Source organism: Antennarius striatus, chromosome 2 (genome assembly GCF_040054535.1).
Source record: "Antennarius striatus isolate MH-2024 chromosome 2, ASM4005453v1, whole genome shotgun sequence".
NCBI lineage: Eukaryota > Metazoa > Chordata > Actinopteri > Lophiiformes > Antennariidae > Antennarius > Antennarius striatus.
Window position 1 is genome coordinate 15,204,057 of NC_090777.1, and position 14,719 is coordinate 15,218,775.

At 40.0% G+C, this 14,719-nt stretch overlaps 1 protein-coding gene across 1 annotated transcript in view; it reads right to left on the bottom strand.

Annotated features, from left to right (window-relative positions):
• Positions 1 to 14,719, bottom strand: part of celsr3 (cadherin, EGF LAG seven-pass G-type receptor 3) — an 86,115-nt gene that overhangs the window by 17,798 nt on the left and 53,598 nt on the right. Inside the window, exons 15-21 of the mRNA XM_068336717.1 lie at positions 10,705 to 10,846; positions 10,372 to 10,492; positions 6,455 to 6,638; positions 5,546 to 5,647; positions 5,338 to 5,432; positions 4,648 to 4,857; positions 1,236 to 1,434 (exon numbers count right to left, since the gene is read on the bottom strand). Coding sequence (XP_068192818.1) covers positions 1,236 to 1,434; positions 4,648 to 4,857; positions 5,338 to 5,432; positions 5,546 to 5,647; positions 6,455 to 6,638; positions 10,372 to 10,492; positions 10,705 to 10,846 — 1,053 coding nt within the window. The remainder of the gene's footprint in view (positions 1 to 1,235; positions 1,435 to 4,647; positions 4,858 to 5,337; positions 5,433 to 5,545; positions 5,648 to 6,454; positions 6,639 to 10,371; positions 10,493 to 10,704; positions 10,847 to 14,719) is intronic.

A 14,719-nucleotide genomic window follows, 5' to 3' on the forward strand; every position in this document is an offset into this window, starting at 1 on the left:
GGTAATGGAAAATTTGTCATCCTCTCATTCCATATATCCTAAAAAAAATCCACTCCTCACAATCAGTCACTGGCAGTGGAAAATTGTGTAAATGTTGCAATTCACAGTGTGACAACTCATCTTTCCTTTAACACAGTATTCATGATGGAACCCAACCAGCCTGTGTCAATAAACCATTTACTCTCTGTGAGACGATGTGAAGAGCCAATACTCTGAGTGGAGTTTTAGATAATGAGCAAACACTTGATCCAACAGAGGTGGACAGCACTCAGTGCAGAGTAGTGGATTTCTAGTGTGTGTGTGTGTGTTTCTGGATATAGAAGTCTAGTTTGTTTAAAAACACAGACAACCCATTAGGAAATTGCAATGTACATACATGTCTTGGATGTTTGGGTAAGAGAATTAAGTGTCTGTGAGTGTGAAATTTAACATTGATGGTGTGTCGGTTTCCATCCCGTTTGTTTCAGGCTGCTTCACAGTGATTCACATCAAGGAGGGAGATAAGATTTAAACAGACAGGAGATAAAATCAGATTATTTGTGGTATTCTTTAAGAATAATCATGACTGATAATAGTCTAATAATCTATGGCTGAAGAAGCCAGATTCAGCGGTTAGTTTTCATTGTGTTTTGAGTTTTTGGCAAGTTGTAGGACTTCAATCTGTGTGTGGCTAAACGCATCAACTGAGTGTGAAATTCATTGTCTGGCTGCATCCCTGCCAGAGCAGCTGCTGTTGCTACTTCTTTTGTAAGTGGAAGAGATTATGGAGTTGGTATTTTTTAGCTCCGCAAAAGTGACAGAAAACTTTGGAAAAGAGCAAAATGTGTCGCTGGCATGAAGCTAAAATAACAAAATGCAGCAAAATGGCCAAAAGCTAAATATGGTGCTTGTGATGTGTGTGTGTGTGTGTGTGTGTGTGTGTGTGTGTGTGTGTGTGTGTGTGTGTGTGTGTGTGTGTGTGTGTGTGTGTGTGTGTGTGTGTGTGTGTGTGTGTGTGTGTGTGTGTGTGTGTGGGAGTGTGAAATTCCTATCTGTGCTGCTGCCAGTGCTCTGGCTGTGCCATCTTCATTTGCATTAGTGCTGTTCATCTCCAGTTATTCTAGCTGATTTCACAGCAGTCATTTACAGTATTATGAGAAAATCCTCTGTAGAGAAGAAGATTTTATTGCTGTCTTAATCCTGTCTGTTGAGTCTGACTGGTGATTAGCTACTGTGTCCCCTCTGAGAGTCGTCACCTAGGTTTGGAGCGACTAGCGCCACAGGGTTTAGGTAGGTGAGCTTCATATTTTGGGCCAGATTCTGGGCGTACTGCTTCAGCAGCTCCGTCAGTTCAGCCGGACCCCCACCGGGGATGTGGTTCTGACTTTGAATGAGTGCTCGCCAAAGCCCAGAGGTCCCAGGACCCAGCAGCACACTGCAGCCCCGCAGAACATTCTGAAGGCAAAAGCAAGACCAACAATTAGTGCAAGTGAATATTTATGAGGATTTTTTTTAAGATGGCAAAGAAGGAAAACAAAACGTGACTGAGTCAAAGAAAAGGTTTGAGATGAAAGACAGAAAAGAACAGACTGTGAAGGAGAGGAAACACGAGGATGATGATGATGATGATGATGATGGTGATGATGGTGATGATGATGATGCATGGAGCCCACATCTGTCTCAAAGCCATGCACCAAGTCAAATTATATTAAGGTAACAAAGAACAGAGAATACTGTAGACCAGAGGTTACATTAGAAAAGCCTCTTTTGGGGCTTGTTATGCACCCACTAATGATGAACTGCAGCCTTGTAAAATAAATTCTGACCACTTCACACTCAGAAGTGGTAACAGAGGTAAGTGGATTAAAAAACACAATCAGTGCATGTAGGCCTCAGATCACATTTAGCCTGGCTGTTTTCACCAGGACCACATGAACGGTGAACAGGAATGTTAGACACCACTGTATCCAAAGAGGTTGTGGAATGGATCTATAAAGTGAAAACTGCTATAAGATCATTTCATGATTTCTTTGTTTTTTAACCAATCAATTGAAATTATTGTACGCCAATGTTTTTATTGTACGCCAAGATGGATTTGCAGCTTTAGACCTGAACAGGACGTACACTGCAAAAGCTCATATGGACTGTGTTTGTCTTATCTTTTACTTTAGCAAAGAAGAAGAAGAAGACTTAATGGGTTATGGGGTGGTGATGGGGGATTTCAAAGAAGTAACAGATGAGGAGATTAGAGAAGGAGGAGGCACAGTTTACACAGAGGCTGAATCAGAAGCAGCATGGATGCCAGGTTGCGACGTAAAGCTACTTCAAACAACTCAAACAGCAAAATGTTTTTAGATCCAAAATATCTGGAGCGTTTGATCACCTCATTCATTCCAGAGGGATCTCTCTGGGAGAAACACTCACACCTCTGAGCCATCAGGAATTCACAATGTTTTAGATATTGCCACTGTCCCTTTTTAAAATTAAAAAAAGAAAAAAAAATATTTCTCTGTAGAGGCGCAGTGTTGTTTTTCTATCTTTTTCTGTTCTACATAACTACCAGCCCTCCTTTGTTTCTCCAGCAGCCTCAGCTCTCTCTGGGTTACTATAGTGACTGTTTCCTGCATTACTTCTTGTTTCAAATTGGGCATCAAGAAATATCAGATGAGTATTTTGGCCACTGTCACGTCACTCTGTCAACGCTGGCAGCGTGAAATCACAGATACAGAACCTTATTTTGGAATTGATGAGTCGTAGTCAGCAGGATTACTAAAGAGGAGGATACGAGAGAGGGTCGGGGGGTTTTATTCAGAAAATTGTGAGATAGGTCATCCCTATTTGTTGTGGAAACATACTGTATGACTTCCTGCCGCACAGAATGTTAAACCCAGATGACGAGTTCTGATTAACATGTCACACAAGAGCTGCCAGTAAATCAGTTAGTCGTTACGAGACACGTTCGGTAGGAAAAGGTTTTCATTTCACTTGCAATGATGGTATTAATGCCGCTGCTGTGTTGCTATAGTAACTGTCACACTGCTCACATGATAAGTCGATACTGCATTTGGAGTGAGGCTCTGCATTTGGAGCTTGTACTGAATTGGTTAAAATCTTTTTTAACAAGGACACTTGAAGTAACAGGATGACATGCTGGCAACTGTCACATGGTCCACTGTGTCCCCTTCGCTCCTCTTTTGTTCACAGTCATAATTGTAGCTATAGTGAATCTGGTAATACAGGGTGTGCAACAAGTGTCCATTAAATCCGATAAATGGGACTGCTTTTAATTTGCCGTTGCCCTCAGAGGGAAAGGCAGACTCTCCTCCCTTTTACATAAAAAAACAGAATGCAACAAAATTAAATGCCACACAATAAAAAGAGTCCTTCCTCTTCATCTAGAAGGGGAAACAAGCAAAGGTTACCTTTATGTCTGGGACTTTTCTAATGAAATGTGAATAAGTGTTAATGAAACTGAATCTCTAAAACACAGAAATGTCATTCTCCTGGTGATTAGTGCCGATGCTACGCTTCCACAACCACTCAGTTTCTATAGCAACTGACATTATCAATGGCAGAGCTTTTTCAGCGCTGCAGGGTGTGGCTATTCCTGCTACAATTGTCATCAGGTGGCTACAGCCTCACTGTTACATTAATAATAAATAAATGCCTCCCTGTGTCGACTGCAGAAAAATGACAAGAGAAAAACAAAGCTTTTTAAAAGCCCACCATTAAAGATGAATAAATCACCTCCTGACTGCAGCACAAGCTGAAATTAACAAATACTACTGCCTTTACTACTTCTAATATTATTACTATTATTACTGATACTATCAGCACTATTGGTAGAATACAAAGCTGTTTTTTATATTATATGTATAAGATGACAGAAACAGTACTAAAAAACTTATTATTAAATATATGTTTTATGTGCCTGTTTCTGTAGAATATTAGATTAATGTAAAATCAGTCAATCAAGGGGGCAGAATCTTCAGCTACTTGCAATGTAATCAATGGCGAACTCATTTCATGTCTGATAAATTTGATTTCTTAGCTAAAAAATTCATAAAGCTTCAGATATATTGACTAGTGTCACCATGTTAAAATCATCTCATCTTCATATCAGATGAAATGAGATGACATGATGCAATATTTGACATGCTTCCATCTCTGCATTGCCATAGCAACATTACCTGGTATTTCAAGAAAAAGACGTCTGGTTTTAATATGTAGCTTCTGATGATGAAGAGTTCATGAATCTCATCAACTGTTTGAAATGAGAGCAGCACAGAAAATTCTGTGCAGAATAGTGACTCCTGGCCTTAGAATGACTTTGGTAATACATAAATCATGAAATTGTTTTATAGGGTTAAAATATGAGCATCATATCAGTTTACTGCTCAACAATGTTTGCAGTGTAAATGCGTTATGATGGGGATTTATTAACATCAGAATATGCACAAAATAAACATTTCCTAACAGCTCAGTCACAGTCACTAAAATCTATGTCCGTGTCATCATTTCTCTCACAAAACTCTATTTTCTGTTGCAGTGACGATGCAGCTGTCCTCTTTCCCAGAGATGTCTTCTGAATTTAAACAGCAAAGTGAATCATAACAGCCACAGGCGAAACTCTTCCACCATATGGCGCCTCAACAAAAATCTCTTTACCTCGTTAAAATGAGCATCCTGAGTAGCGGTGAGTCCAAATCCACTTTGTTGGGTCTCAAACGTCAGGAGGCGGGACAGCAGTCGTTCAGCTATCTGCAGGTCGTTGCCGTAGAGACGGGTGGTAGCCTCGGTTACGTCACGCAGCTGATGGGCAAGTTTCTTCTCCATGATGGTGTTCAGCTCTGTCTCATTGCGCTCCAGAGAATCAAGCTGAACATACAGATACTGATGTTTAACATATGGAGGAACTACTATAATGTGATATGATTATCTCATTACACATGGAAGCACCACTTAAATTGTAGTTATTTTATTTTATTGATCCTCAGTCTTAGGAAATGTTTCCTGCACACATAAATTATCTCCCTGCAAACAAGCTGAATTATAATTAAGATCATTGACATATTTTGGACTCTGATGGTTTCATTCGACTCATTGCTTTAATTTACAAAAATCTGGGACTCTGTGTTGCATAAATTCAACACTGTTTAGTCATTTGCTTGCTATTCACAAGCAACAGCAGGAAAAGCTTCAAGTCGTGATTGTTTTGAACGAAATGAGATCAGGAACAAGATTTTAGTCTGCAAACAATGTGAGTATGTTTATGTTCTGTCTTTATTTGAATTCTAGCTTCAGACTAGGCTCATATTCCCATGTGTTTAATGTTTTTAGTGGTGTGATTCTACATACAGCAGCATTGAGCTCCACAAATGGAGGAGAGGTGCAGTTGTACAGGTCTGGTTCCAGCCATCCTCTCTCTGCATCACAGTGTCTGATTGCTGCCCCTGTGAGGAGGACAACACAGACATGGAATTATCAAAGTGAAGCTCAGCACACAGCATGTCCATCCAGCTCCATGTTGGAGTCCACTTATGTTTGTATATGTGTGTCTACACACCCACGGAGCCTTTAGGGCAAGGAACAGCAGCAGGCAAGTTGAACTTAGTCCGTGGCCACCAGATCCCCTGGGTGATGGTCTTTGGACAACCATCATAAATGACTGCAGAGAAACAGAAAATAATCTGAAGTCTTCTTTTTCCATTTCAGAGCTTTTCTGGAATAATAATTTCTTGTCACTAATGATATGGAAATGTTTTGCTGAGAAGAAAATGCTAATAGGAATGAGAGAATAAAATAAAAGCTTCAAATTAGAGAAAGTAGTTGACCTAAATTAAAATGGATTATGAAAATGAAACAAACAAACAAACAAACAAACAAACGCAGAAATCTGACAAATTTGACAATGTAAGATAGAACATTAGAAAGACAATAAAATACAAGAGATCCACAGTTGTCTGATTAAACGTGGTGTATCAGTTGTACCTGAGAACTACTTTTAAATAATGTAATTCACATAATTATAGTTTGATTGATTTATCAACACCGAGAGATTGGATAAAAAACTCCATTTTATCTGAAAATGTACAATTGGTGTCTCATTTTGTTGATGGAGCTCAAAGAAGCTGGAGGTTGTCAAGATAGAACAGTTGGTGCAAAAATTAAGATGAGAGAAGTAAGAAAAGTTTCTGTCCTTCAGCCCTGAACAAATTTAACAATTAACCTCAGTGCCTCCTGTCTGGGTAAGGATTCTGTAAAGCTAACACAATGCAGCATTGAGATCATTAAAGGATTCCTGGAAAAATAGCAGTTTTGGAATCATGATGCTGAGCACGAATATGTTACCATATGAAGAAAGCTGATCCCTGTTTAAGAGACCAGAGTAATGTTAACACGTCACATAGAGATGATTCAAACACGTGTCCAAAATGTCTTGTGCAAACTTTAATACAACAAACAGCATTCTCACCTTCACAGCCTGAATTTGTAACCTCAGCAAAGGGGTTGTCACATGTGTTGCACTGACGGCCAATCACGCCAGGCCTGCACTGGCATTGGCCGATCTCTGGGTCACATGACCGTGAGAAAGAACCCACTGGGTAGCAGTCACATGGCAAGCAGGTGTCCGAGCCCCGAGGATGGTAGTGGAACTCCTGTTTACAGACGGGGTGTGACATAAATAAATACATCTGAAAAAGATTCATTTCAATTTCTCTCTCTCTGTTGGAGCAGAAACGGTTACTGAACGTAACTTATACTGACCTTAGAGGTCAAGGCTATTTTCATCATTTGCATCATGACTGAGGCACAATGGATGACATTGGCTGTTGCTAAATTCATCAGATAACCATTTAAATAAAATCATATTAGAAAAGTGTATTTGATTGTTTCAATTTACAAACCACAGCTTCACAGCATTTTCAAGTTGCATGTTATAAATTCTATCTACTGTGATGTTTTTTCTTGATCCTGAAACAAAGAACTAGATGGTCTACATCTGAATGTTACAGTGACGGGGACTGAAACACTTTGCATACTAATAATTAGGGATGAGCGAGTACACCACTATCTGTTCAACCATCTAAATTATCTGTATACGTATCTGTACTCGGTATGAGCGGGGCCTAAGCCGGAAGCGGGTGTGGTTTTACCGGAAATGGGTGGAGCTTCAATCGCTACATTATTTTAAGTCTGAAATTGATCAGAAGTTTCTATATTGTTTCTTTTAAAACTATATACAGAACAGCCTCAAAAAATTGAGATTCAGTGCTTTTGATCACAATAGTAAAGGAACTATTTACAGAAAAGGTTTTTTTTTAACTAAGAACATGAAGTGCATTAATAAATACAATGCATGCAATAGGAAATGATGAATTACAAAGTATGCATGAACAAGAATTGTCATATTCAACAAAACTTTCTAATTTTAATTATTTTTTTTTACAATTTTTATGATCAAACTGTTTTTTTCCAATTATTTATTTATTTTAACCACCAAGTTTAACAATAACACTAGAATGACCAAAGCAGTTATTTTGACTGCTTTCAAAATTTGCAATGTCATAACTTGGTTTTAAAAAAACATATGTACCAGTAGGAGCCTGACTTTTCCTAAATGTGTGTATATTGGGGCGGCAGTGACTCAGTGGTCGTCCAATGTTCCAATACTGGCATTTTGATTCCTGTTCCCTCCCAAAAACACCTGGAGTGTGAGCTGAGAGTGGGAGGTGTCGGCTCGCCTCCAGAGCACTGCCGAAGAATCCCTTGAGCAAGACGCTGTCCCCCTCACAAGCTGCTCATTGGGGTGGACCAAGAAGGAGCTGCCCGCCACTCTACCTCCCATTGCATGCTTACAGGCCCCCTAGTGTGTGGTTGTGTGTATTACAAGGGCCTGTACACACTAATCTGTATGCGTGTGATTGATTGACTAACATACTAGTGTGCATTCTTAATTTCCCTTCGGGAATTTCAACAGTATATAAAATAAATTTAAAAAACATTATTCTGACATTGTTTGATCATTAAAATTTCAAACACAAAAGAGATCTGAGTATTACTACCTAGAACTACCATTGCGACTGCCCGAGTGTGAGCTGACGGTGGGAGGTGTCAGCTCACCACCCAGCCACTGCCGAGGCGCCCTTGAGCGAGGCGCCGTCCCCCCTACGAGCTGCTCAATTGGGGCGCACTCCGAAAGTTGCTGCCCGTCACTCTGCCTCCCTATGTACAGTTTGATGTTGTGTATGTACTAACTGCATGCTTACATGCCCCCTTGTGTGCTATGGTGGTCTCAGGGGCCTGTACGAACTGACTGTATAAAAAACTAACACAAAAAATGTACACCTGAGTGACAATGTGATTTCAATAAAGTATACTTTCTTTCTTTCATTTTTTCAGTGTACAGGGCCCTTTGCTCCTCTACAGATGGAGGAAGCTCTAATTTACTGGACCAACCAGGCTGATTTTCTGGGCCTTTAGTGCCTTGGAAAGTCCAAGAGAAGTAAAGAAGTTATCAGTGGTGATATTTCCCCCCCTCAACACAAGTTACCTGTGTTGAATGGAGGAAATCAGTGTTTGTGAGGCATAAGCAACAACTTGGCGTTGCAACGTCAGTGTCTCCAGTTGGCTGGCGGCCATCACAGCATTATTGAAGGTTCATAATAGTTAATAACTTTTGTTGTTAAGGTCTCATGACACCAATCTATTTTGAAGCAGGATGCAATTGTTTGAATTTCACAGTTACATTTGTTTTTATTTTGCAGTTCGAGTTTGGACGTGTAACTGCAGAGAAGTTATCTTGTGTCAAATAAAAATCTCAATCATTATAGTTTTAATCTTGTGTCCTAATGTTTTTTTTAATCTATTCCATTATTCTTAGATATTTTCAAGAATAATTCAAATTATATACAAATAATGCCCGAGCAGTCAAAATCACTGCCTATGGGAGTTGTAGTAGTTGCAGAATTCTGGGAGGTCGAGTGGTAAGGTAAGGTGTGTGTGCGTGTGTTTCTGTGTGTGTCTGTTTGTGCATGTGTGTGTGACTGAGTGACTGTGTGAGAGGGACAGAGAGAGAGAAAGAGAGAGAGCATGTTAGTGTGTGTGTGTGTGTGTGTGTGTGTGTGTGTGTGTGTGTGTGCGCGTGCTATGCAACAGTTAGTATCTATAGTATCTATACAGTACATAAAGAATTAACTTGATCTGCTGTGAGAAAGTGTCAAACTAAGAGCAAGCCGGTAAAAAAGAAAAAACGAGTGCAGTGGAGGCGTTGACCAATGCTACACAATCAGTTTTCATCTCTGGTCAAATGCACCGCGTACATGCAACAAAACAAAACAAGAAACAAGTTCACCAAGTAACCTTAGATAGACCGAAATAGAGCCAAGATGAAGAAAACCTAAGCAGAGCAGTGTGAGCTACAGCAAAAGTCACAAACACAGTGATCAGTCAATGTCTGTGTGTGTGTGAGAGTGGGGCAGCTCTGCTCTGGCTGCAGTCTCTGTAGGGAGGGGCGGGCGCTGTGTGTGACCGGCCAATCACAGAGCATGAAGACAGTCAGTTATGAGGATTTTATGAGCATGAGTTTTGACGAGTTTTACTCATATCGTGCTCGTACTCGTCAAAAATGCTTTATCTGTACCGGATACTCGTCTGAAACGAGTACCCACCTCAACCCTACTAGTAACGTCGAACAACTTGTGAAGTAAAGTAAAGCCTTTCTTTCGGAACAAGAAATAAAATACAAAGCAACATTTATGGGAATATGGCCTCCGCCCTGTTCATTTAATTATCATTTTCTTTTACTGCAGGGAAAGTCATCTTGTTAATGGAGAACACGAAGAACAAGAAGCCAAAGAGCTCAAGACAACATGTGGTTCAGCTTTGCTCAGTGGCAATGACAGATTAAAGATTAAGGTCAAAAGATCAGATTGAGGTTAGATTAGGGTTAAACATGGTGGTTACACACACATATCAAACATAAGGTATCTGTAGCATCATGGCTGATGTAGTCTGTGTTTCTGGTGTATTCTGTCATACCAGAGACGATTACTGTATGTCTGATCTTCAGAGACAACACCACACTCCTTCTAATCCTCAATGTATTAGTCTGTTAAACTGCTTGTATGCAACCAGTGTGTGTAAAAAGGACTCAAACACATATACATATAAAATATATACAGTTTTTAAAGCCATGACTAAAAATCCACCTAAAAGTAAAACGTGTGTTAGTTTTGAGTTGGTCACACAATGGTGGATTTAATACCTGCATTTAATGAATGAATGCATTAGTATCTAGTGTAACAGATATAAAGTGTGTGTGTGTGTGTGTGTGTGTGTGTGTGCGTGCGTGCGTGCGTGCGTGTGTGTGTGAGCTGGGCCGGGACGTACCTTGCAGTGACACTGTCCGTTAGTCTTGTTACAGCTCAGGTCAAAGCCTTTTTCACTGTCACAGTGACATGGTCCACAGGTGGGAGACCCCCACCAGCCCCTGGGACACTGGTGATCAATTCTGCAAACACACACACATACAAACAGTGGTCAGGGGAGGATCACAAGCTTTAAGTAGCAACATCACCCACCTTCACATAGGTACCTTTCAAACATACAGCGAGTACAGCTGCATGTGTGTGTGTGTGTGTGTGTGTGTGTGTGTGTGTGTGTGTGTGTGTGTGTGTGTGTGTGTGTGTGTGTGTGTGTGTGTGTGTGTGTGTGTGTGTGTACCTGTGCTGACAGTATTGTCCATAGTGGTTGTCTCCACAGTCACAGATGTACCCGTGGGAGGAGCTGGGCTTCCTGTGGCACTGGGCCTCGTTTTCACACGGGTTCAGGTGACAGGCGTCAGTGCAGCCCCTCCCATAGTAACCTGGAACAGAGGTGAGTAAAGGATCCAATTTGAGTGAATGCAATTTAAATGTTTAAATTAAAGGAAAAAATTAAAAATCAATCCATTTTTTGGCTTCTCAAAATTTTAAATGTAACTGCTACAGGAGTTAAAGTGACTTAAACTTCTTTAGATTATTATTTATATATGCAGAAATGTATATATGCATCTCAAGATGTAGGCTTTTGTATATTTCATTTGTATTTCATTATCATTCATTAATTTTCATGTACCGCCGCTATGTCCGCCATAGTGGGTCACGGAGAGCTGGAGCCTATCCCAGCTGACATAGGGCGTGAGGCGGGGGACACTCCGGGCACGATGCCAGTGCACCGCGGAGCCACATACAAAGACATACAAACACACACACACACACACACACTCACTCCTACGGGCAATCTGGGACCGGCCAATCAACCTGAAGCGCATGCTTTTGGAGGTGGGAGGAAGCTGAACCCGGAGAGAACCCACGCAGACACAGGGAGAACATGCGAACTCTGCACAGAGCTGGACTCGAACCCGGGCCCAGCGCTAACCACTGCACCCCCGTGCTGCCCGTATTTCATTATCAGGCATCATTAATTTACTTATCTCTTGGGTAACATTTACATTAATCTACATTATTTTATATTGATTATAGTTAGGGCTGTCACTGTAACGCGTTACTTAGATTAATTAATTACGCTGAAAATTAACGCGCTATAAAAATTAATGCAATTAAGAGCGAGTGGCAAGTCAAAGTGGAAGCATTTTAAATTTGGCCCACTGAGGGACCCATAGACTGCAGTGACGTCACTTCGTACCTGCGCCACTAGTCAAAAGCAGAGTGACGACAACAGAGATGGACGCGACACAGGAGAGCGAGGCAAGTCCAGTCGGACCTTTGGGCGGAAACTTTATTTATAAAAAGAACAAAGACGGGACCATCAACAAAAACGCAGTGATTCTGCGCTGTAGACGCCTCCGTCAGTCTGCCCCAGGGCAGCTGTGGCTGCACATGTAGTTACCATCACCAAGTATGAATGAGGAGTGAATGAATAATGGATCCGATGTAAAGCGTCTTTGAGTGTCCAGAAAAGCGCTATATAAATCTAATCCATTATTATCATTTTTATTAATTTGTACCTTTTGTAAAAGAGAATTTTCATATCACCGAAGCAGCTCCAGCCTAATGTATCATTTAAGTGCAAAACATGTGAAGGACACAGAGGTGAAGGTTAGCTTACCTAAGAGGAAAAGCCTGTTGGCATCTTGCTATGTAATTGCCTTATTTAGAGGCGTGTTATACTATTCATTTTGAATTCCTGTATTGAGTCAGCTTTAGTATTCATTTGATTGAGAGTCTGCTATTCGAGACACAGCCTTATTTTATCTCTGAACTTTATTTTATTTATTTAACTATTTGTATTGCATTTTTGAGAAATGCACCTGGCCTAATTGGTTTTCTGATGTCCTTGACCTTTTTTCTTTTGAATTTCATTTATAAAGCCCACTTAACCAATAAAAATGTGGATTTCAAATATTCTCTTCTCGGTGCACTCTATTTATTAGTCATGCACTACAATTTTGTATTGTCCTAGAATTCAAATTCTTTATTTGGGGACCTTTAGCAGGTATGAAATTAAAATGTGATTAATTTGATTAATTAATTACAAATCCTGTAATTAATTAGATTAATTTTTTTAATTGCCTGACAGCACTAACTATTGTATTATATTTTAAAAATCCATCACTTATGTGCTTTCTGGACACAACAACTTTAATATAGTACATTTATGGCGTTTGTTTAAGTTTTTTAAGTTGGTATGAAATAGACGAGTAAATTTAGTATGTATTTTACATTCAGGAATGCTGCATTAAAATTCTTAAATATAAAATACTTACATCAGTATTTGTAATCTAAACATCCAGTTAAAAAAATGCCTCAGATAAGATCACCTCCATCAGCCGGAGCACGCCCTGCTTTCAGGCCTCCATTTTAATTCAAAGGCCTTCAATAGAGTGACAGCTCTAAAGAATATAGAAGTCTTTGAATATGTGAGGTCAGCTTTTAAATGCTCCTCTATGGAACCACTAAGCTTTTAAAGCCTGTGGCCTTGGCAGCAGCTTTAAAATCAAACTAGCTTTTAAATGACTCCTTTTCTTTAAATCTCCATCTTTCTCTTTCTGTCTTGTTTGATTCTGTAAGGAATGTTAGAAACTATGCTGCCCTGTTTTTTTGCCCATCCTTGAACCTTCACGTTACTCTTTTCTTCTACATTCCTTTTTCTTCATCCTGATGCTTACAGGAATTATACAAACAGAAGTAAAAACAATTATATCTAGGATCACTATTCTTTTCACACACACACAGATGGGATTTAAGGATTCAGCAGTCGCTTTCTGTCAAACACACACACACACACACACACACACACACACACACACACACACACACACACACACACACACACACACACACACACACACACACACACACAGACTCAGTCATCTCCTATCAATCCTATATATTCTTACACTTTCACCATGGCAACTGACAGAGTTAGGCATTGACAGCCTTGTACGTTTTCAGACACTTGAAAAGACACCGGCCTTGTGAGAACAACATGGGATAGAGAGGTTGACCTTGTAAACACAAAGAGATGTAAAGCAAATGTTGATGAGTGTTCATGTCTCTGACTTCGCTGTCAGGGTTCAAAAGCTTTTCTTCGAAAAGTTTAGCCTCCAGAGTTGCTCATGCATCCAAGAAAATGCATGAACTGAGAGAATTTTGTCATAGCATCACATCATTTTGACCTTTCCACAAGGCCACAATCTGGAAAAGAAAGATGGCTGATCTGTTCAAAGATTCTTTCAGACAGTGGAATTACAGTTTTGTCAGAAAAGTCCATCAACATCCATGGTTAGGGAAATGGAACGATGTGCACAACCACTAGATGTCTGAATATATTATTATACTGTTAGGATTATGTTGAAATAATTAGGTTGTGTCTCCATGGCTACATCTTCTTTTGTCTGTCTGCTTCCTGTATGACGTTTCATAGTTGAGCCCAGAGGATTGCTGCTATCTATCAGTGATTAATATCTGGTCCTCATTGTATTTACTTCCTGCTGAACTGCATTACTTTGTAATCACATGGAATGATTCCATATCAAGCATACATTCACACAGGAGCGCAGCTGTGACAAATGGCTATAAATGTCTTATTTTGATATGAACCCTGATCAATAAGTGACAGTTCAAGATGTGGAGTCATTCATCACAAGGACCAATTTCGTCTTGATTCAGCTTGTTCCAGATATCGGTCTTCGCTGTGGGTCAGAACTTCAATCCAGCTGAGACTCATAAATCCTTCCCTTTCTCCCAGAGGGTCTGAGCTTAATATACCACAGCTTCACGGTACCAAAACAACATCACATAAAATGCACTTTTCTAACCTGATCCACAGATGGTATTTGTCATTTTCTACCACCATTTTCATGTCGTGACAAAAGCAGGAAATTCTGATAAATGAGTCATTACCACGGTGAAAGCGGTTCCGGCTCTCACACACTGAGAATGTGATTGAGCTACTTGTTAAACTGCTCAGGGAAGTCTAGCGGGCACAAATCAATGTAGTTTTAATTTATCATATTTCAGTAGATTTTTCAGTGAATAAGCTTGTAGTGACTAGTGAAGTAAATACATACAGACACACAAAGGCAGATGTTCCACATAAGTAACATAAAGAGACAAGAATTATCAAAAGTAGAACCAAGGCAGTCACAGACTGCAACATCCCGTGACACACCTGAATTCAAAATTTTACCCTGACCTACTTGCATAGATCAAAGAACAAAGCTAGTGCTCTGACC